We start from the raw sequence: 24,276 nt of genomic DNA, 5'->3' as shown, positions 1-24,276 counted from the left end.
AATCTTGGCTCTAATTCTGAAGTTTCACAAAATTTTCCAGTGTAAATTGAATCTCAAAAAAAAAACAGCTAGTGACAAAAATGAACCATGAATTTCAACCCACATTGCCACATTTCAAAATATCATGTTTTTACTCACTATGTATCTTTTTACTGAGTTAATGCAGTTGATACTTTGCATTACACAGAACAAAAATGAATTAATCTTATCAAAGAATTTGAGGACTCAGTTTCTTCCGCATATTTCGGTGACCAACTGTAGCACTACCAAAAGGCTAAATGTTGAACAGAAATACATCCTTATGCCTATCTAAGGGGAGCAGTTGAGACAGGGATACGTACGTATCTGTTCTATGCAATATATGAATTCCAAAAAGTTGTATGATAATGTAGAAACCAAAATTGTTTTCAGTGCCATCTCTCTTACCACAAGCACATTAAGAAATAATGTCAAAAGAAACAGGGAATTACATGGTGCCTAACACAGATAATATAAACTAAAATCTTTAGATATTAAAAAATAAAGTTACCTTCTACACTTGAGAAAAGTATGCTCAGATGAGAAGTAGTTAACTACTGTACTAAAATCCAGATACAAAATTAAACCTGTTTCCAAGTCAATGTTTAACTTATAAGAGCTATATGAAATGCACTGTTGATGAAATCCTTGACCCTGGGTGGGGATGACTGGAGGCAAGAAAAGTTCAGACTACATAACTTAAATTAGTAGCCTAATACATTAGTGAAAGACCCTGTATAGAGCAGGAATGCTGGGTAATCAGAAATCATCCTGCCTCTATTATGTAATAACAACTACATGAGATTAATAAATAACCTACTAGGAAGACGCATGTTCTTAACAATGCAATTAAATCCTATTCCTAGAAAGTGAAAAGTTAGACCTGAAAATTTTGGTTAAAAAAACAAACTGCAAAGTTTTTTACCCAAATTCTTTTGAAATGTTGCATTTAATATATGGGGACCCATCTGGTAAACTCTGAAACCAGGAATTTATTTTAATTCTACTTTAAAAACTTTAATCACTAGTATTTAGGCTTGTAACTGAACCCAGACTAATGGGGAAAAGACATATTTCTATATCTCCTTAGTATTCCTTTGACTCAACAGTATTATCTAAGGGTTATTTCTGATACAGTCCTATTTAAATACCTACTGAACTTTCATAATGCTCAATGGCAACCTTTAAAACATCACTTTACACAGAACTCTATGATGGCACCTTAATATTCATCTATTGCTAACACACTGTGGAATACACGTGCCGAGGTTAGCACTGTAGCAAATACAAAAGATGTCTTAACCATACATATTGCCCCGAAGCAGATCTTCATAAATCTTCAAAGTCGTCTTCTTTAATCAGGTATGTATACAGGGTTTGATATGGATAGCATACCAAACAGGGCAGCACAATAATAGACAATGTTTAAATTTTAATCATTAAGGATGAACTTGATACTCAAGAAAAATAACTGGTCACCTTTGGAGGATGCTAGCAATCAAGTCATTATTCTGGAAACAAACAGAAAGAATCAAAGTTTAGGGCTTCCCCTGTGGCGCAGTGGTTGAGAATCTGCCTGCTAATGCAGGGGACACAGGTTCGAGCCCCGGTCTGGGAAGATCCCACATGCTGCAGAGCAACTAGGCCCGTGAGCCACAACTACTGAGCCTGCGCGTCTGGAGCCTGTGCTCCGCAACAAGAGAGGCCGCGATAGTGAGAGGCCCGCGCACCGTGATGAAGAGTGGCCCCCGCTTGCCACAACTAGAGAAAGCCCTCGCACAGAAACGAAGACCCAACACAGCCAAAAATAAAAAATAAATAAATTAAAAAGAAGGCTCAACATTAAAAAAAAGAATCAAAGTTTATTTTGCCTGCTTTTCCTTTAAGGAACTGTCATCAAATAACGGATGAGGGGACATTTCTCTATATATGTTCTACTCATAAATAAAGAAATGATAAAATCTGAATATCACAGTTTTGCAAACTCCTAATGACATAATTAATGTATACAGGCAAAAGTCACTGATGGCCAAGACACTCATTAATTATTCTAGCCTCCAGCCGCCAAGCAGAATGTGAATCAATCAAGTCTCTAGATCTGCCAGTTTGCAGACACCAATAGAAGTAACAATTAAAATCAAGAGAATTCAACCAGCAAAACCCAGACTGAGGAAATTCTAATGTCAAAATCTGGTTTCTTCAACAAATAAATAGAAGGGATAAAAACTGTGGTGAGGAGGAACCCATAGATTAGAAGACTTAACAGACAAATTTTCAGCAAAATACAACATGTATGTTTTGTTTAAATATTGTGTCAACCAAACAGTGGCAAAATAAGAACATTTATGAAGCTACCAGGAAAGTTTGAAGACCAACCAGATATTTGATGGTTTAAAGAATTATATTGAGATTATGTTTTTAAGAGGAGTTCTTATAATATAGATATATTTTAAAATATTTATGGATAAGATATGTTGTCTGGGATTTGCTTTAAAATAATTCAGGGGTAGAGGGAAGGGTAGTGGAGGGTTCTACATGAAACATCACTGAATATGAATGGATAGCTACTGAAGCACAGTAACAGATACAAAGGATTCAGTACAGTATCCTCTCTATTTGTGCCTGTTTGAAATTTTTCACAATAAAAGCTTTAAAAAGAAAGATGAACTAAAAAGTTCTATATGATAATCCATAGAATAAGGACAAAAAAGCTCCACGTCCCTCAGAGGTCAAAATAAATGAAAATCTTATGGTAAGTTAGACAAGAATTCTCCTTGTATACACACTACTACTTGACAAATAAGAAACTGAGACCCAAAGAGATAAGTCTTGCTCAAGGTCAAAAAACAAAGCAGCAACAAAGCCAAAACTAGACTGCACAATTGCAAGCCCAAAAAGAGATCTTAGTTGGAGCTAAGTTAAGAGAAGATCTGAGCAGTCCTGAAGTAGTCTGAAAGCCTGTCAAAGGTACAAAAAAAAAGTATTAAAAGTTAGGAGAAAAAAAGAAAGTCAGGTGGTTTGAAGGGTTATATGCTAGAGTGGCAGGAATAAAGCTAGAGAGAAAGTACTATAGAGAACCAGGTATTTGGTAATCATTCTCACTAGGGAAAAGAAGTGTTAAATCTATGATGCATATTTGGAAGCTACTTGAATTCAAGGTATCGGAAGAAAAGAAAGTTGTTGTCTAGCTTACAAGTAGCTTATTCATGAACTGGTGAAACATAAAATCATTATCTTAAATAATGATTTTTTTGAAAACCGTTGAAAAAAATTTTAATCTTATTAAGTGCGCAAGTGATTTAAATCTTAAACACAAAAACGCGATTTATCTTCCGGTCCAAGAATAGGCTTCAAAATTTGACCATGAAGGTCCTTCATTATTTACTCAGACATTCTCATAAAAGAGTAAGGATTCACTTCTATGTTAAGTCATTAAGAACAAAATTCTATGTTTGTCGAACAAACTACACTATCTTTTCAATAAGCACAGTGTCGCCTGAATAAAACATGAACTCGACCTAGAAACAATATAACTAATTAATAAGGCAGTGTAACCCCATTTACTTTTTGTCATTCTGAAAATGTAAAACCTAGTAAGTTTGATGGATTTTTTAAAAAATAATTTTCAAACGAGTACTGGGCATGCATACTAAAATGCATTTTAATTTTTGGCCGACATGTGTTAGTGACTGTTTTCAAGTCACTAAGAATTGGATCCCTTTTTTATTGGAAGAGTGGTCTATTTTTAAAAAGACATTTCTGGCATTAAATTACACAAGACTAAAAGCTATTTTAAAAATTCATATTAAATATTTCAAAGTATATGTCCTTCAGTAACTGTAAAAAATACCAAACCAGGAAGTCATAGAAAATTCCAGTGTGAGCTCTAATATTTAATATTAAGATAACTGAGATCATCTGTTAAAGAATAACTTCAAAGAACTTTTAGTTCTTTAAAAAGCTGAAAGTATAGAAAGGGAGCCCTACAGGATAATGCAGAACCGGAAGCTGAGACTTGAGAACTTCACCACGCAGACCTAAAGTAACTTAAGGAGTAAGTTAGAGATGTTACTCTGACCCTTGCCAGTATCTTCAAAGTAGTAATATAGCTCCTAACTTGAAAAACATTTTTAAGTAGTACCCTTCTTCTCCAATAACCTAAAATCAAAGCTAACATGTAAAAATTCACCTAAAGATGAATGGAGAAAAACTTATTTTTGAATGACAAAGAAAAAATAATGAGCAGTCATAATGGATAAGAGCATGGACTTGAATCAGGCAGTTGTGAGTTCCCGGCTATATACGGAAGCAGAAGGGGCTGCTTCTCACTAACCCCTTTAAACTCTGTATCAGTTCTTCTCATCAGTAAAAAGGATAATTACAGATACCCATCTCACAGGATTGTTGTGAGGATCAAGAAAGACAATGCTTATAAGGTGCTAATATCAGGGCAACCTTACAGTAACCACCTCAAATCAATAGCATTTTTATATAATAATCTTTTAATTTAAAAGATTATGAGAAAAATGCTTAATGCTCTTCTCATTAAAATATCTCTATCTGTACTCCCACTTGTGGAAGGAAAAAAAAAGCCCCAAACAAAAATACAAATGTTTTATTTTTCTCAAAGGTCATACTTTTACTTATATAATTTTAGGATCCCTGAAGACAAATATCAAATTAAAACCACATCCTACAGTTTTTAAGAGCATGCCAATATTGTGTATGTGTTCAAACGTGAAAAAATGGAAAACAGAAAATCCTGTGTTTTTAAATTTGGGGTCATTACTATGAATAAATGTGCTATTATCCATTAAATAAAGCGCTAATAAGGCCAGTCACAAAATTTTATAACAAAGTATTTTAAAACTTAGAAATAAAAAGGAAAGCAGTTACCTTCGCACAATAAAGCATCCAAAGTTCAAAGAGTCTCTCTCTGGATGCCATTCTGGCTTTCACTCTGGCACTTTAATTTTTCCTCAAAAAAAAAAAGTTCAAGACCACAGCATGTTCATTTTATTTTCCAAGTTTTTCAGCCGTTACAGTAAAGCTCAAAGCAGTAGGGAAAACAAAAAGAAGTGAAACAAATGGACTGTCTTCTGGTCAATAAAATTCAGTTTCAGCAGTTACTCCAACCTATCTTCATCAGTGGTCATTGGGCAATTAGATAAATCTGTGAAAGAGAAAAATATGCAAGGATTTGCTTTAAAAAGAGGCCATGTTAATAATTATAGGTTTATCAGAACTAGAGATTTATCTACCTCACTTCCCACCAACAACCGGCTAAGCATTTACAACTGATTGGATTTCACAGAAACTTGTGTTTCAGGAAAACATCACAGCTAATATAATATATCACATCAACACAAAGTCAGAATCCTCTTGGGCAGAACTCAAAGATGAGTACTCATAACAAAAAATGTGTCCAATGATAATAAACAAAAAAAACGCCGTCCCCATTCATACATTTTCTATAAACATAGAAAAAGTACACTTACTACTGACATATTTCAAAGACACAGAATCCCTCAGAATTTTCTAGTCTGCTTCTTCAAACTTGTTGGGAATGTTTGTCGTGTGTTGCAGGGCAGGGCGTGGGGAGGAGAGTGAAGAATTCCTGGTTTGTTTGTTTGGACAATCCTCAGAGAGTGAAAGTCGACCTGCCCACCTGGCCTCTCTACCTCTCCATCCAGTAAGAAGAAAGGAGCACGCACTCACCGGCAAGGAAAACACCCCGAGAAAGACTCCAAATGTTTTGGGGGACCTTTAAATTTTCTCCTCGCATCCCAGACAACCGAAAGGGAGGCAAACTTAAGACGTGCCAAGCTGCCAAGTGAAGCTTTGGGGAGGGGGCAAAACGAGCTTGGCGTCCCCCGACCCGCTATCCACGCCCTCCCGACCGCACCGGGACACACCCGGGTCAACCTCGCCCCCTCACGACCGCCCCTCACTCTACGGCGCGTTCACCACCAAGCACCCGGAGCCCTCCCATTTCTGCCACGCGGCCCCGTCTTCCCTACGACCCGCTCCCCATCACCGCGCTCACATTGGACGGTTGTGTTGTCGCCGCCGCCGCCAGGCCGACATCTAACTTGCTTCCCTTGCCCTCTTCCCAAGCTCAAGCCCCGTATCACCCCGCAGCTAGGCAAGAGGGCGGGAGAGGGAGGCGGGGCGACGACAGCGCGAGGCGGGGCGCGGGGCTGGGAGGAGACAGGGGCGGGGCTGTCCTCACGGCTAATGATTCCGGCCTCTAAGGATTTCCCCGCCCCGGAGCGGTAGCTGCTCATTGGTCGCGAAGGCTGGGAAGGGGCGGGATGGCCTGAAGCCGCGCCCCTGCATACCTGCGCAGTCGCAATCGACCCGGCTCTTGACGACCCGGCCGGCGGCGGTGTGCGGCGGCGCCCGGCGGAGCGCTCTAGTCTTCCCCGAGGTGGCCGCGTAGGAGGACCGACGTGCTTACGTCCACCCACCGCCGCTGCTGCGGACTAGCAGACAGCGTTCGGCTGATGGCGTCATTTCCGCGAGTCATCTGAGGGCAGGGAACCGTACCGTGATAACTAAAGGGGATTTCTTTTTTTTTTTTTTTTTGTAAAAAGGAGATTGGTTGTGGGAGTGTATAGTGAGAACAGACAGCTGCTCCCACACCCCTGCAAAAATCCTTTCCCTTCATCGTGTTTGTGCCTCATACTTTCTCTGTCGCCGGGTGTCAAGTGCAAAGGGTTTATTTTACCACTACTCAAGGCTTCAAAAGGGTCTAGCTCTTACAAGAAAAGGAAAACGGCAGCATTTACTAGCTAAAGGCAACTTTGGCGGGGGATGTTTAAGGAGACGGGAAGACTTGAGATTAGTACACCTAAACATTTTTAAAACCTTTTATTGTGAAAAATGACAAGTATAGACAAAAGTAAACTAGTATAATGAAATCCTATATACCGTCGTTAATGTCCCATCTCGTTTCATCAATACCAGCAGCTGACAAACTGTAGAGTCAGAGAGTAAATATTTTAGGTTTTACAGACCATCCTGCTTGCAACTTAACAAAAATCAAAATAAGAATATTTTATGATGTGCGAAAACTAGATGAAATTCAAGTTCCAGTGTTGTAAAGTTTGTTGGAACCCAGCCATGCCCATTCCTTCACTATTAATAGCTGCTTTCACCCCAAGGTGGCAGAGCTGACACTAAAGTAGTTGTTTGCAAATTAGGTCTTTTGAAGATCTCTTCTTGGTTCTCAAGAAGGCATGTGAAACTTAATATGTGAAAACTTCGGGGGAGGAAGGGGGAGAAATTACTCTTGCTGCAGCATCCCCCATTTTAGTAATTAGCAGCTCCATTCTCCTAGCTGCTCAGTCTCAAGAACCTAGGAAGTATCCTTGCCAGCTTTCTTATATACCTCACAGTCGATCTAATCCTTTAAGCTATATCTTCAAAATATATCTGGGCTCTAACCATTTTTCTACACCACCACCACCACTACACCCTGATGTGAGTTACCACTAAATCTTTTCTGGATTATTGCAGTAGCCTTCCAATTTGTCTCCCTGCCTCTGCCTATGCACTTTCCCCACCTATGGATTCTTCTCAACATAGCAACCAGAGTGATCTTTTAACGTAGAAATAAGATATCACTCCTTTGCTAAAAACCATCCATTGGTTTCCCATCCCACTTAAAAGGGCCAGCAAGGACCTGTGTTTTCCTCCCACACTTCCCTCTGTAACTTCTCCAGCTACAGTATTATTCTAGCCTTCCGTTATATCATCCAGACACATGGCTTCCTTGCTGCTCCTCAAATTCACAAAGCACACTCCAGTCTCAGGGATTTTACATAAGCTGTCCCTCTACCTAGAGTGCTCTTTCCCCAAATGTCCACACACAATCTTAAAGTCTCTGCTCAAGGATCACCTTGTCCGTTGCTATAGTCTGAATGTTTGTGTCTTCCCGAAATTCGTATGTTGACATCCTACCCACCAAGGTGATACATAGTATTAGGAGGTGGGGCCTTTGGGAGGTACTCAGGTCATGAGGGAGGAGTGCACATGAATGGGATTAGTGCTCTTATAAAACAGATTTCACAGAGCTCCCTAACCCTTTATGCCATGTGAGGATACAGGAGAAGTCTGGGACCTGGAAGAGGGCATTCACCCAACCATGCTAGCACCCTAATCTTGGACTTCCAGCCTCCAGAACTACGAGAAAGAAATTTCTGATTATAAACTACCCAGTCTGTGGTATTATTATAGCAGTCCAGGCAGACAAAGACATCTGTGAAGCATTCCCTGACATTTCTTTAGAAAGTAGCATCCCCTTCTCTCCCTTAATCTGTTTTTCACTATAGTATTTATCAGATGACATATAATTTATTTGTTTATTGTGAGCTTCCCTCTGGTAAAATTAAGCACCATGAAAACAGGGACTTTGCTCTCAGGTCTTTGTATAGTGTCTTATACACAGTAGGAGCTCAATAAACATTTGCATACTGTATAATGAAATAAATTACCTATTTTACTACATGTCTCTGTACTTATTCCACCTCAAATTTTCCTCCCACTAAAAACTGTTTACAGCATGTTGGATTCATCATAAGAATAGCACTATAAAACAAATTTAATCAAGTTATAAATTATACCGAAAATAATAAACGTGTTGTTCATAAACAAAGGTGATAATATTGTTGTACATGTTGCTTCTCAAACTTTCAAGTGCATACAAATCACCTGGGGTTCTCGGTAAAATGCTGATTTTGATTGAGTAGGTCTGGGATTCAGTGGGTCAGCGGTCTGCCAAACTCCCAAGTGGCACCAATGCTGCTGATCCACAGACCACACTTCTGAGCATTAAAGTTCCCACAGTTAACAGAAGATGTATTTTGCTTTGCTTTGGAAGTAGTACTGATGGATTTGCATCCATCTACTCTCATCTTCTTCACCTTCCCCTTGTGACTAGTGACACAGATATCGAAGAGATATAGTATGTGACACAAAACCAAGCCAATTGCTACACGTAGGTATTGAATCCTCAAGCATGACATTATTGCTGTTAGAGCCAGGAAGAGATAAATACATCATCTGGGATGACTCATGGCTGTTCCTACTGGGATACAAAGGATGGTAGTATTTTGTTTTAGGGTATGCATCATAGGGACAGTCCTCAGCTTTGCCACCAGTAAGGAGACTCCAGGGCACTGACTTCCCCTAGTTAACTCACAAAGGACTAATATATGTAACCTGTGTGGCAGTTCCCTCCTTTCTGTCCTATAGGTCTCTAGCTATGAACTGAAGAAGAGAAAGTCAAGGAACATATCGTCTCTGAGGAATCTGCTGGTTGATTCTCTTTTCCATCTAATAATTTCAATAATGGGATAGCTTGGTACCCACCAAACTTCTGTGAACGAGGATTATCCAAGTCTAATTTCTCCTTTCCCTTTTCCCTCAGACAAAATACACACTGAATTGCAGTGGAGGATTAAGCAGTTCTTTTGCTGAAGGTTTCAAGTCTCCCAAAGATAGAGTCAGGGGGAGATCAAGAGCTATGTCTTTTTTTAGTTAATTCCTTTCCTTATACCACATAGAAGGAAACAAGCACAGTTACTCTCTGCATAGACTTAAATAAGATGTGTCTCCTGGGCAATCCCCAGTTCCCTTAGCTCTCTCAACTCTCGGTTTTCTATGCACCCTATTTTTAAGCTGTTCCGCTCCAATGTCCCCATTATCCTCACACTATAAGTGTGGGATCCAGGCCCCTCTTGAGTCTTAAATTCTGCTGCATATAGATGCCAACGGTCTTCCTCTGCTGAGGCTTCTGAGGGCTCCCAGGAGTGGGGAAAAGCTTTTTTATCAGTGGGTCCTTCAACAACACTAGGTGTCCCTCCTCCAGTGTCTTTCTAGCTACCTTTCTCCTAACAAACCTCAGGTGAATACATTTTCTTAATAAGACTGTTACTCAGCAGCCTTCTTAAATAATATGGCCTCGTTATCTAAAATCATGTTTCTGACCAACTTTTCATGGTAAAAGGCATACTCAAGAACTGAAATAGCCCTGCCTAAATCCACTGGATGCTTCTGTGCTCAAACAGTTTTGAATCTGATGGCAGAGTTAGGAATTTCAGTTCCCCTCACCAGATATAGCCTTGGAATGTTACTAAATTAATTAACAATGAAAATTACATCTGCCAAGATAACTGGAATATTCATGTCTTTCAGGGCATTATTTTGCCATAGAAAGAATACATAAGGAGGTAAAGTATAATCTCAGGATTGCTTTTTTTAATCTTGATTCAGAGCAAGTTAAATGAATTAAATTAACTGGATGAGTAGTGACATCTTGTATAATAACCTGCATGCAACCGTTCCCACGATGGGCAACCTGCCAACTGAGGCAGATACTTAATTGTGCTAGAGAGAACAAAGTTTTCCCTTGGACAGGGTTGGAGGCACATGAACAAACTTTTGCTTTTCAACCTCCCCTTTCATAAATTCTGTCCTGTCCATTTCCCTTCAGTCCATACCTTTTCAGTTAGCATGGCTAGAGGCTTTTCGAGGTTATTGATCTTTTCCAAAAAATAGCTTTTGGTTTTGTTGATTTTCAATATTGAAATATTGAATATTCAATATTCTTGCTCTTCTTTTTCTAGTTTCCTAAGGTGGAAGTTTAGATGATTGATTTTAGATCTTTCTTCTTTTCCAATATACGCATTCAGTGCTGTAAATTTCCCTCTAAGCACTCCATTTGCTGCATCCCACAAGTTTCAACAAGTTGTATTTTCATTTTTATTTAGTTCAAAATGTTTTACTTTCTCATGAGATTACCTCTTTGACCATGAGTTATTTAGAAGTGTGTTGTTTAATCTCCAAATATTTCGGGATTTTTTCGAACTATCTTTCCGTTACTGATTTCTAGTTTAATTCCACTGTGGTCTGACAGCAGACACTGTATAATTTCTAGTCTTCTAAATTTGTTAAGGTGTGTTTTAGAGCCGAGAATGTGGTCTATCTTGGTGAATGGTCCATGTGAGCTTGAGAATGTGTATTCTGCTATTGTCGATGAAGATGCATGGATGTCAACTATATCCAGTATGATTGATGGTGCAGTTGGGTTCAACTATGTCTTTACATCTGCCCTGGATCTATTTCTGATATAATGGGAGTCTCCAACTATAATAATGGATTCATCTATTTCTCCTTGCAGTTCTATCAGTTTTTCTTCAGGTAATTTGATGCTCCCTTAGTAAGTTCATACACATTAAGAATTGTTATGTCTTCTTGGAAAACTGACCCCTTTATCATTATGTAATGCCCCACTTTATCCTTGATAATTTTCCTTGCTCTAATGTCCACTCTGTCTGAAATTAATATAGCTATTCCGGCTTTCTTTTTATTAGTGTTGGCATGTTTTATCTTTCTCCATCCATTTACTTTTAATCTGTATGTGTCTTTAAAGTGGGTTTCTTGTAGACAACATATAGCTGGGCCTTGTTTTTTGACTTGCTCAACAATCTCTGCCTTTTATATAGTGTATTTAGAGCATTAATGTTTAAATGATATTGATATAGTTGGATTAATATTTACTATATTTGTTACTGTTTTCTATTCATTGCCCTTGTTCTTTTTTTTTTTTTTTTTTGCGGTATGTAGGCCTCTCACTGCTGTGACCTCTCCCGTGTGGAGCACAGGCTCCGGACGCGCAGGCTCAGCGGCCATGGCTCACCGGCATAGCCGCTCCGCGGCATGTGGGATCTTTCCGGACCCGTGTCGCCTGCATCGGAAGGTGGACTCTCATCCACTGCGCCACCAGGGAAGCCCTGCCCTTGTTCTTTGTTCTAATTTTTTCTTCCACTTTTTCTTCCTTTTATGGTTTTAAGGGAGCATTTTATATGATACCGTTTCCTCTCCTTTCTTAGCATATGAGTTGTACTTTTTTTTTTTTTACTTTTTTTGTGGTTGTCCTAGAGTTTGCAAAATACTTTTACAACTAATCAAAGTCCACTTTCAAAAAACCCTGTACTTCTTCAAAGGCAGTGCAAGAACTTTATAACAAAATATTCTTAATTCCTCCCTCTTGTCCCTTGTATCATTATTCTCAGTCATTTCACTATACGTAAGTAAACATATGCATATACACACATAAGCATATATAATTGAACATACTGTTGCTATTATTATTTTGAACAATTGTCAGATCAATTAAGAAAAATAAAAATTTTTATTTTACTTTCACTTATTCTTTCTCTGATGTTTCCTTACTTTATGTAGATCCAAGTATCTGATCTATATTGTTTTCCTTCTCTCTGAAGAACTTCTTTTAATATTTCTTGCAAGGCAGATCTACTGGCAACAATTTCCCTCAATTTTTGTTTGTCTAAGAAAGTCTTTATTTCCTCTTCACTTCTGAAGAATAATCTCATGGGGTACAGAATTCCAGGTTCGTGTTTTTTCTCTCAACACTTTATTTTTCTTTTTTCTTTTTGGCTGCGTTGGGTCTTCATTGCTACACGTGGTCTTTCTCTAGTTGTGGCAAGCAGGGGCTACTCTTCGTTTTGTTGTGCAGGCTTCTCATTGTGGTGGCTTCTCTTGTTGCAGTACACGGGCTCTAGGCGCACGGTCTTCAGTAGTTGTGGCTCTCAGGCTCCAGAGCACAGGCTCAGTGGTTGTGGCTCGCAACCTTAGTTGCTCCTTGGCATGTGGGATCTTCTGAGACCAGGACTCAAACCTGTGTCCCGTGCATTGGCAGGCGGATTCTAAACCACTGCACCGCCAGGGAAGTCCCCTCTCTCAACACTTTAAATATTTCACTCCATTCTACTTGCTTGAATGTTTCTGAAGAGAAGTCAGATTTAATTTTTTATCTTTGTTCCTCTATAGGAAAGGTATTTTTTCCCCTCTGGCTTCTTTCAATATTTTTCTTTATCTTTGATTTTCTAACTTTGAATATGATATGCCCAGGTGTAGCTTTTTTTTTTCGCATTTATCTTGCTTGGTGTTCTTTGAGATTCCTGAATCTGTGCCTTGGTGTCTGTCATTACTTTGGGGAAATTCTCAGTATTTATTGCTTCAAATATTACTTCTGTTCCTTTCTTTCATTTCTTTCTGGTATTCCCATTACACACATATTATATCTTTTGTAGTTGTCCCACGGTTCTTGGATATACTGTCCTGTTTTTGTTTTGTTTCAGTCTTTTCTTCTTTTTGTTTTTCCATTTTGGAAGTTTCTGCTGACATATCTCAAGCTCAAAGATTCTTCTCAGCTGTGTCCAGTCTAATAATGAGTTCACCAAAGGCTTCTTCATTTCTGTTGCAATATTTTTGATCTGTAGCATTTCTTTTTTATTCTTTCTTAGAATTTCCATCGCTGTTTACATTGCCCATCTCTTCTTGCCTGCTGTCTACTGTATTTACTAAAGCTGTTAGCATATTAATCATAATTGTTTTAAATTTTCTGTATGATAATTCTCAACATCCCTGCCATATATAAGTCTGGTTCAGATGCTTGCTCTGTCTCTTCAAATTGTGTTTTTTGCATTTCAGTATGCTCTATAATTTTTGATAGCCAGACATGATATACTGGACAAAGAAACTGCAATTAAAGAAACCTTTAGTAATATGGCAGTAGTGTGTTAGGGGAGGGGAAGCTTTCTATAGTCCTGGGATTAGGTCTCAGTCTTTTTAATGAGTCTATGCCTCTGACCTGTGTACTTCACAAATGCTTCTCAGTTTTTCCCCCCCTTAGGTGGGACAGGATGGCTACAGTGTACTTCAGTTGGGTATTTCCCTTCCCCCAAGTCAGCTAGGCTCTGATAAAACCCCAATAGTTTCAGCTCTGGTAAAATAGTTTCTCTTGGTGGCAGACTTGTTAAAAAGAACAGAATGCTCTGCTTATTCGAAAATGGTTCTTTTTCCCCTCCCTCTGTCAGAAACATGAGGGGATTTTTCTCCAATATTTACTATGAGAACCTGATTGACCTCCTCGCAATAAAACTCAAAAAGTTGGGGGAGACGCCTCCATTGCTGGGACCTCCTGGAGTTTTGAACTCTCAGACTAGTTCACTCTACTCTGAGCCTCCAGTGTTTTGTCAATTACAGGTAAGTTTCTCCTACCCCGCCCCCGCCTCCGCCACCAGTATGGATTCCTATGGAGGATTCTGCTCAGGGTTTCTGTTCTGGTAAGATTTGGTTCTCTGTATTCACCTGTCTGTCGCTGCAGTTTTGCAGGTAGTGGTTTGCCCTGTGACCTCACATCTCTGATGGAGCTAAGAAGAATTGCTCATTTTTCAGTTTGTTCAACTCTTTACTTGTTAGGACGGAGTGATAACTTTCAAGATCCTTACATGCTGAACCCAAAACTAGAAGTCTTATCCATACCTTTTCAGTAGGTACCACACAGTTGTCTAAACTACGGTCAGACATACTAATGCAAACACTCTGATTCTGATTACATTGACTCGAATATGGGTGTTTCTAAAATTTTTTACCCATTTACAGATTCCTTTATTAAAGTTGATTACTTTATGTATTCTCCTTTAGAATCACAGAACTAGAAAACTGGAAGTTATCACAGAGATCATGTAATTCAATATCTTCATTTTAAATATTAAAAAATCAAGGCCTGAATCTGAATCAAACCAAGCCTCTAGACCAGCACTGTCCAATAGAAATTTCCGCCATGATGGAAATGTTCCACATCTGTGCTGTTTAGTACAGTAGCCACTAGCCTTATGCAACCATTGAACAATAGAAATGTGACTTGTGCAACTGAGAAATGAATTTTTAGTTGTATTTATTTTTAACTTAGACACATGTAGCTAATGGCTACTGTATTGGACAGTGCAGCTCTAAAGCTAATTTGCATTGTAGGAAACACAGAGGATAGAGAAATAAGTTAAATGACAATTTATTAAAAATAAATTGAGGGATTTTCCTGGTGGCGCAGTGGTTAAGAATCTGCCTGCCAGTGCAAGGGACATGAGTTCGACCCCATGAGTTCGTCCGGGAAGATCCCATGTGCTGCAGAGCAACTAAGCCTGTGAGCCACAACTACTGAACCCATGCGCCACAACTACTGAAGCCTGCGCACCTACAGCCCGTGCTCAGCAACAAGAGAAGCCACCGCAATGAGAAGCCCACACAACACAACATAGAGTAGCCCCCGCTCGCTGCAACTAGAGAAAGCCTGCATGCAGCAACAAAGACCCAACGTGGCCAAAAACAAATAAATTTTTAAAAAACTTATAAAATATAAATTGATGTCTAGAGGAGTTGACTAGCCCTGTAGCATACTGCTTATGGTTGACAGAACTAGAACTAAAACCCAGAACTCCTTAATTCTAGGCTTTTTTGACTATATTGTGCCACCTTTCAGAGTCCAAAGGTTGATGAATTTTGAGCAAGTTTTCTCAACCTCAGCACTATTGACATTTTGTACTAGATACTTTTTTGTTCTGGGGAGCTTTATTGTGCATTGTAGAATGCTTAGGAGCATCTGGCATCCACCCAATAAATGCCAGTACTGTTTTCCAGTTGTGACAACCAAAAAGGTCTCCAGACAACACCAAATATCCTGGGGACAAAAACTGGGGGCAAAACCATCCCCAGTTGAGAACCTCTGGTTCCTAGGATTTCCTAGGTACATAAGATGTCCTTTAGGACCACCAAAAGAGGCAAGGTAGGTACAACTTAATAGTACAATGAGAACTTCAAGAATGTGATCTAGTTTTAAAACTACAAATTAGGGAATTCCCGGGCAGTCCAGTGGTTAGGACTCGGTGCTTTCACTGTCAGGGCCTGCGTTCAATCCCTGGTCAGGGAACTAAGATACCACAAGCTGTGTGGCACGGCCAAAAAAACCCCCCAAAACAAAACAAACAAAAAAAGCTGTAAATTAACTCAAGACAGGGCTGCCTATTGGTGGCTATCACCAGAATTAAGACCAAAAATCAAGGAACGCATAATAATTGTATGTTGAGCACCTATTATGCACACAGTACTATGTGCTTTACATCTTTTATCTCTAATTCTCAAACTAACATTGCAAGGCAAACAGAATTCTCATTTTAAAGATTAGATAACTGTGGTTCAGAAAGTTTAAGGAACTGGCACAAGGTCACACAGGTAGCTAGCAAAAAAGAGAGACAAAATTCATACCAATTAGCAATATGTGATTTTAACACCCATGTACTTTCTACTTGGATACCCATCTCTCTAACAACATTTTGGTACTCAGGACTGCAGATCTGAAGCATAAGATAAAGAAAGGGGGAAAGAAAAGAATAAGGGGAATTCTTACTGAGGTAAAGGTACATTTAATGGTGAGAGTTGCAGGGAGATACTGCCAAATAATTACTACGATTAAAGCAGTCTTCTAGTAGAGAGTGGTACCTGAGCAAGGTCATGAAGGAATGTTAGAATTTGGGTGTCCAGAAAGAAGAGGAGGAGAATTCTGAAAAAAAGAATGCCTTAGGTAAAAGCTTGACTCCTGGGGGCTTCCCTGGTGGTACAGTGGTTAAGAATCCGCCTGCCAATGCAGGGGACACAGGTTCGAGCCCTGGTTGGGGAAGATCCCACATGACGCAGAGCAATTAAGCCCATGTACCACTACTACTGAGCCTGTGCTCTAGAGCCCACGAGCCACAACTACTGAAGCCTCTGCGCCTAAAGCCTGTGCTCCACAAGAGAAGCCACCACCAGGAGAAACCCGCGCACCACAATGAAGAGTAGCCCCCACGCTCCGCAACTAGGGAAAACCCACGTACAGCAGTGAAGACCCAACGCAGCCAAAAATAAATAAATTAATTAAAAAAAAACTTAGTGATATAAAACAATCATTTTATTGAACTCACAGATTCTACGGACCAGGAATTTGGGCAGAGGAAAGAAGGGATGGCTTGTCTCTGCTCCACAGTGTCTGGGGTCCCAGCTGGAAAACTCGGAGGCTAGAAGTGACTTAATGGCTGAGGGCTGAAATAATCTAGAGACATCTTCATTTATATGTCTGGGGGTTGATGCTGACTGTTGTTTGGGACTTCAGTGGACTGACAAAGTAACACCAGCCAAATCATAACACCACACAGTCAAACTGTGTGGGTTCATTTAGGCTTCCTCACGGTGATTTCTTAAAGAAGAAACAAAAAGCACTAGCCATGAGGGAAAAATATGATAACTTTAACTACATTAAGAAAGCTTGTTCCTCAAAAGCACCATAGAGAGAGTGAAAAGATGCCGTGGAATGGGAAAATGTATTTGCAATACATATTTTATTTGGAATATACATTACATTATTCGGAATAGATGAAGAGTCCTAACAAATAAGTAATACAAACTATCTAAAACTTTTTATTTTTTTAAATTAATTTATTGTTTTTGATAGTTTAGTAAAAGAAGAATACACTGTGACCAATAAGGATTATTTAGGAATACAAGAATGGCTTAAAATCACGAAATCAATTAACCTATTAGTAGGTTAAGGAGAAAAAATCACAAAGATTCTCTGATGTTGAAAAGTTTTCAATTAAAATATACATGCATTCCTGATTTTTTAAGGTTAAGCTGTCGAAAAAATTTCCATAGAACTAGAAAGTAATCCCTTTCCATCATCAAGAACAGCTATCACAAACACACAGCCTACCTTTTTGAAAGAGGGAAGGCATTCTCGTTAATATAACGAACAAGACAAGAATGCAAGCAAATGGGGCTTCCCTGGTGGCGCAGTGGTTAAGAGTCTGCTTGCCAATGCAGGGGCCACGGGTTCGAGCCCTGGTCTGGGAGGATCCCACATGCTGCGGAGCAACTGTGCCCGTGAGCCACAGCTGCTGAGCCTGCGCGTCTGGAGCCTGTGTGTCTGGATCCTGTGCTCCGCAACAAGAGAGGCCGCGACAGTGAGAGGCCCGCGCGCCGCGATGAGGACTGGCCCCCACTCACCGCAACTGGAGAAGGCCCTCGCACAGAAACGAAGACCCAGCACAACCAAAAATTAATAAATAAATAAATTGAAAAAAGAATGCAAGCAACTGCTGCTATTTTAGACTATTATGGAGGTTCTAGCCTGGTATGATTTTCTTTTTTATTAAATTTACGTCTTTTATTTTTGGCTGCACTGGGTCTTCATTGCTGTGTGCGGGCTTTCTCTAGTTCCGGCGAGCAGGGGCTGTTCTTCATTGCGGTGCGCAGGCTTCTCATTGCGGTGGCTTCTCTTGCTGCGGAGCATGGGCTCTAGGTGCATGGGCTTCAGTACCTGCGGCACACAGGCTTCAGTAGTTGTAGCTTGCAGGTTCTAGAGCGCAGGCTCTGTAGTTGTGGTGCATGGGCTTAGTTGCTCCGCAGCATGTGGGAGCTTCCTGGACCAGGGCTCGAACCCGTGTCCCCTGCACTGGCAGGCAGATTCTTTTTTTTGTTTTTGCAGTACGCGGGCCTCTCACTGCTGTGGCCCCTCCCGTTGCGGAGCACAGGCTCTCCGGACGCGCAGGCCCAGCGGCCATGGCCCACGGGCCCAGCCGCTCCACGGCACGCGGGATCCTCCCGGACCGGGGTACAAACCCGTGTACCCTGCATCGGCAGGCGGACTCTCAACCACTGCGCCACCAGGGAAGCCTCAGGCAGATTCTTAACCACTGCACCACCAGGGAAGTCCCAGGTATGATTTTCTATCTGGAAAATCCAGGAAAATCATCCAAAAATGTGTCATCTGCTTTGGCTCAGGTAATTTGGATTTGTGTCCCTGGGAAGAGAGAATGCTTCGGCTTGGCTGAAATTGTTCAGTTTTCAAATATATTCAGGAGTCCCTGCCTCTGGGGAGAAAAGAAGTTCGCAGCTCGGCGGCTGTCAGCCACTGGTCTAAAACTTTTTAAATGGGCAAAATATTTGAATTGGTCATTCACAGGAAGGGAAATACAAATGGCTGACAAATATTGAAGAGATACTCAAACCCATTTGCAATTAACGAAATGCAAATTAAATCCACAATTTAAAAAAAACCATATACTTATCACTTCACAAAAATAATAAAGTCTAACTATCAAAAGTACTGTTGAAGATATGAAACAACTGGTATTATCACACACTTAGAGTATACTTTGGTACAATCAGTTTGGGAATCAGTTTGGCACTATCTGGTAAAAATAAAAATATGAATATTCAATGACCCAACAGCTACTTTGTATATAGGCTTGAGAAACTGTGCACGTGTACCAGAAGGTATGTACGACCTGTACCATTTGAATATGAATTTATGTATTTCACCAATTTACAAACTAAAGGAGAAAAATCATATAATCATCTCAGTATATGCAATATGTGACAAAATTCAACATCCATTTATAATGTAAACTCTTGGCATACTAGAGAAGATCTGAAATCTAAAGAGCTCCAAATGTGTATGAACTACAGAATGTAATTTCCCTTTCCAATTAAATATCCTCTAAACTATTTGGTATATAAAAGTCTAAGATAATACTTCAGGGACAAGGTTCCTTAAAGACTGTCCTTCTATTTACTACATCTTTATAACATCTTTTTAAAAAATATATTTATTTATTTATTTGGCTGCGCCAAATATCGTTGCAGCAGGCATGTGGGATCTAGTTCCCTGACCAGGGGTAGAACCCGGGCTCCCTGCATTGGGAGCATGGAGTCTTAACCACTGAACCAGCAGGGGAGTCCCTATAACATCTTTTTAATGAAAAATTTTGTTGCCAGGGATTTCAAAGATCAAGGTGGGTTGAAAATAAAATTAAAATGTTAATACTACTCTGGAAAAAAATTAGTCCCCACATTAATATATTAATGCATATCCTACAGTCCCTTACCTGAAGGATCACCATTTAATTTACATATGGTAATTTATATACGGTAATTCTCTAGATTGGCAGGAAGCTTACTCTTTCTTATGGTGAATTTTGATAGTTCATGAATTGTTTAATTTGGGGTTAAATCTGGCTATAACACATACTGGAGTAAAACAATCTTAGGTTTAGAGCTTCTGTTCTTGGCTTCTTCGCTGTAAGGTAGTTAATCTCTCTGAGTTTATTTCTCTTCCATAAAATTGGGATAGTAATACCCAGGCCAGGGCTTCCCTGGTGGTGCAGTGGTTAAGGGCTTTGAGCCACCTGATACAGGCCAACCTCCTGACCTCTGGGAAAGAGAGGAGGGCTGGAGAATGACTTCAATCACAGGCCAATGATGTAATCAATCGCTTCTATGTAATGAAACCCCAATAAATGCTCTGGACACAAAGCTCAGTGGCGTTTCTTGGTTGAATACATTGATGTGATGGGAGGGTGAAGTGCCCTGATTCCGTGGGGAGAAGGCATGGAAATTCTGTATTCAAGACCCTCCCAAATCTTACCTTATATGTCTTCTATTTGGCTATTCCTGATTTGTATCCTTTCTGATAAAACGAATTGTAAGCACAGTGCTTTCTTGAGTTCTGAGTCATTATAGGAAATTATCAAACCTAAAGGGGTCATGGGATCATCCCAGATTTGTAGGCAGCTGGAAGTGCAGGTGACCTAAGGACCCCACTTTTGACTGGTGTCTTGTTGGGGACCATGCCCTTTGTGTGGTCTGTGCTAACTCTGGATGGTTAGTGCCAGAAGTGAATTGTAGTATACCAGCTGTTGTCAGAATAAACACCAGTAATGTAAAATGTATTAAGAGATGCATGAAAGAATGGTTATCAAATTATTAAAGGTATTTATCTCCAAACTAATTCCAGGTGATTTTTATTGTTTTAAAACATCTTTCATGTCTTAATCAAATTTTTTATAATGATTATATGTTATATATATAATGGGGAGGAGCTTTTTATGCTGTGAGGGGGAAAGTAAGCTCTGGAAGACATACTATTAGGTGAAGACACTAAGATGCTGAACAGTAGGTATTATAAGATCCATTTATACTTATATATGTATATATATTCATGTATATTATGTATATTTAAAGAATATGGAGATATGTACATATTAATAGAATGAGAATAGGAATAATGTACTATAAAATGCTGTTGACAGTGGTTATCTATAAGGAAAGGTGTCAGGAGGGAGTCATTTGCTATGCATATTTCTATATTGTTTAAATCTTTTACAACTAGAATATTTATGTTACTCAACCAGTAAAAAAAAAAGACAAAACAATTCCACAAAAATGTTTTTTAAAAGGCCAACAAAAATTGATTTTTTTTAAAAAGTAGATTGCATTTCTAAGAATTTGTCCATTTCTTCCAGGTTGTCCATTTTATTGGCATAGAGTTGCTTGTAGTAATCTCTCATGATCTTTTGTATTTCTGCACTGTCAGTTGTTACTCCTTTTTCATTTGTAATTCTATTGATTTGAGTCTTCTCCCTTTTTTTCTTGATGAGGCTGGCTAATGGTTTATCAATTTTGTTTATCTTCTCAAAGAACCAGCTTTTAGTTTTGTTGATCTTTGCTATCATTTCCTTCATTTCTTTTTATTTCTGATCTGATCTTTATGATTTGTTTCCTTCTGCTAACTTTGGGGGTTTTTTGTTCTTCTTTCTCTAATTGCTTTAGGTGCAAGGTTAGGTTGTTTATTCGAGATATTTCCTGTTTCTAGTGAGAGAGTGGCATGGACATATATACATTACCAAATGTAAAACAGATAGCTAGTGGGAAGCAGCTGCATGGCACAGGGAGATCAGCTCGGTGCTTTGTGACCACCTAGAGGGGTGGGATAGGGAGGGTGGGAGGGAGGGAGACGCAAGAGGGAAGAGATATGGGAACATATGTATATGTGTAACTGATTCACTTTGTTATAAAGCAGAAACTAATACACCATTTTAAAGCAATTATACTCCAATAAAGATGCTAAAAAAAAAGTAGATTACAATATAAAAATGGTCTAGTGAAAAAAACTGATATTTCACACAAGAAAAAGAAATATTTGAAAAACACGTCACTAATAAAAAATGTTAATCTTAATAAAAGTGAAATATCATTTCAAATTAGAAAAGCCTTAAATTATCATATTTAATTCTCATGAAGACATGATCAGATGTACCATCAAAAATTACTTTGAAACAGCGTAAAACAACATAAAATGTACAGGAAGAAACTTGATAATCTTATCACTAGTGTGAAAATGCTTATGTTCTTTAAATAGCATTTCCAAATCTAGGAAACTAAACCAGAAAACATAGTAGTCAGAGATACAAAAAATGATTTTTATATAGAAAACATAGTAGTCAGACACAAAAATGATTTTTATACAAAAAATATTTGGCATTAAAAATACTGGAAATATCTAAATGTCTAAAAAATGTGAGGAATGAAATATATAGATGTGAAAAACCTATATTATGCAATATTATGCATCCATTAAAATGACAATTTTGAAGAACATTTTAAGGCAATAAAAAAATACAATGTAGTGTTCAGTTTTAATAAAGCAGTATTTATAACTGCTTATTATCCAAATTATGTTTAAAGAAGATATATTCCTCAATTTTAAAAATAATTATTTTTTCTTTTTCAAGGTTCCTCAATGAAAGCTTACTATTTTAATATTTTTTATTGTTTTAAAATTATATTTACTCAGTAACATTTTAAGGCAATGTTTCAGACAACCGGTTGTCCATTTAATCTTTGGTTTCCTGATAGAACACTTATTCAATACAATAAAAATATTTTAATTTACTTGATAAAGCACTGAACCTTTAAAGTACACCTGGGGTTAAAGCTCTAAAGCTGACACTAACTGTATGATTCTGGGAAAATTATTTATTTCTTCTGAGCCAAATTCACTCATCTGTTTAAAGGAAAAAAAAAGACTGGGCCAGACTTTCAGGGTCTTTTCTAGGTCTAAAAATATTATGATCCACTATTATTTATTGATACCACTGATAAAGTATAAATCTCTTTTTTCTACTCTAGTTTGATGACTTATTCAAATGTGATAGATTTGTTCAGGAAGATTAATAAATTTGAGGAGGGCTGGATTAGGATTTTAGGGTTAGAATGAACTTTATTAACCATCTGCTATCGTACAATCATACAAACTGAGACCAGGGATGGCAGCTGACTAACCCATGATAATAAAATAGAAAAACTGAAAACCAAGCACCGAAAGTAAAAATCTCCCAGAGCTAATTATTAAGATCAATGGTTTCCCATTTAGACACTCCTTGAATAAAATACAGCAAATGCCAAGAATCAGTAATATTTAAAAATTAACATATTTTTTATTAATGCGGTTGAACAAATAGTCATATATACACCCAAATCACATTATTCATTTGTTTAGTGACAATGTTAGATTCTCAGATACCTCAGCAATTAATCTACAACACCTCAGGGGTTTCAGCCAATAGGAAGGGAACTACTGATAAAGACAACTAGCAAATATAAATAGGAAAGAAGCTAAATCTCAGTTCACAGTAAAATTCAAAGTGATATTTTATTTATTTTTTTTGTTTGTTTGTTTTTTGTTGTTTGTTTTGTTTTTTTGCGGTATGCCGGTCTCTCACTGTTGTGGCCTCTACCGTTGAGGAGCACAGGCTCCGGACGCGCAGGCTCAGCGGCCATGGCTCACGGGCCCAGCCGCTCCGCGGCATGTGGGATCTTCCCGAACCGGGGCACGAACCCGTTTCCCCTGCATCGGAAGGCGGACTCTCAACCACTGCGCCACCAGGGAAGCCCCAAAGTAATGTTTTAAATTGTATCTTCAAATGTTTACTGATACTTGACAGAATTACCCTCTTTTGAGTCTCAATTTCTCGTTTATAAAGTGTGAACATTCACTGTTGCCAACAGGACTGATATAAAGACAGATAACTATGTAAAAACACAATGCATAGTATATAATAGCTATTCAATGTCAGTTCCTTTCCCCTTGCCCTTTGCATTCTGAAAATTATCATGATCAAATAGGACCAGAACCTGTAAAAGTTATATGTCAGGAAATTTAATGATACAGAAAGAGAAAAGAAATAAAATACTGCCTAGCTATGAAATCTGCATCATACCCATTTAATGAACAAATTGCTCCATTTAATAGCTTTTTATTACTGGTCTGCATCCAGTCCCTTTTTTTTTTTTTTTTTTTTTCCCCACGGTACGCGGGCCTCTCACTGCTGTGGCCTCTCCCGCCGCGGAGCACAGGCTCCGGACGCGCAGGCTCCGGACGCGCAGGCTCCGGACGCGCAGGCTCAACGGCCATGGCTCACGGGCCCAGCCACTCCACCGCATGTGGGATCCTCCAGGACCGGGGCACGAACCCGCGTCCCCTGCATCGGCAGGCGGACTCTCAACCACTGCGCC

The 24,276-nt window shown here is 39.0% G+C and overlaps 1 protein-coding gene across 1 annotated transcript in view; it reads right to left on the bottom strand.

Annotated features, from left to right (window-relative positions):
* NBEAL1 (neurobeachin like 1) overlaps positions 1-6,174 on the bottom strand; it is a 172,453-nt gene extending 166,279 nt beyond the window's left edge. Inside the window, exons 1-2 of the mRNA XM_024738332.1 lie at positions 6,065-6,174; positions 4,915-5,191 (exon numbers count right to left, since the gene is read on the bottom strand). Coding sequence (XP_024594100.1) covers positions 4,915-4,965 — 51 coding nt within the window. The 5' untranslated portion in view covers positions 4,966-5,191; positions 6,065-6,174. The remainder of the gene's footprint in view (positions 1-4,914; positions 5,192-6,064) is intronic.
* Positions 6,175-24,276: the final 18,102 nt, after the last annotated feature.

The sequence above is a fragment of the Neophocaena asiaeorientalis genome, unplaced genomic scaffold (genome assembly GCF_003031525.2).
Source record: "Neophocaena asiaeorientalis asiaeorientalis breed wild unplaced genomic scaffold, Neophocaena_asiaeorientalis_V1.1 scaffold258, whole genome shotgun sequence".
In the NCBI taxonomy this organism is placed as follows: Eukaryota; Metazoa; Chordata; class Mammalia; order Artiodactyla; family Phocoenidae; genus Neophocaena; species Neophocaena asiaeorientalis.
Note: the sequence above shows the minus strand (reverse complement) of the source record. Positions and strands in the feature narration are given on the sequence as shown.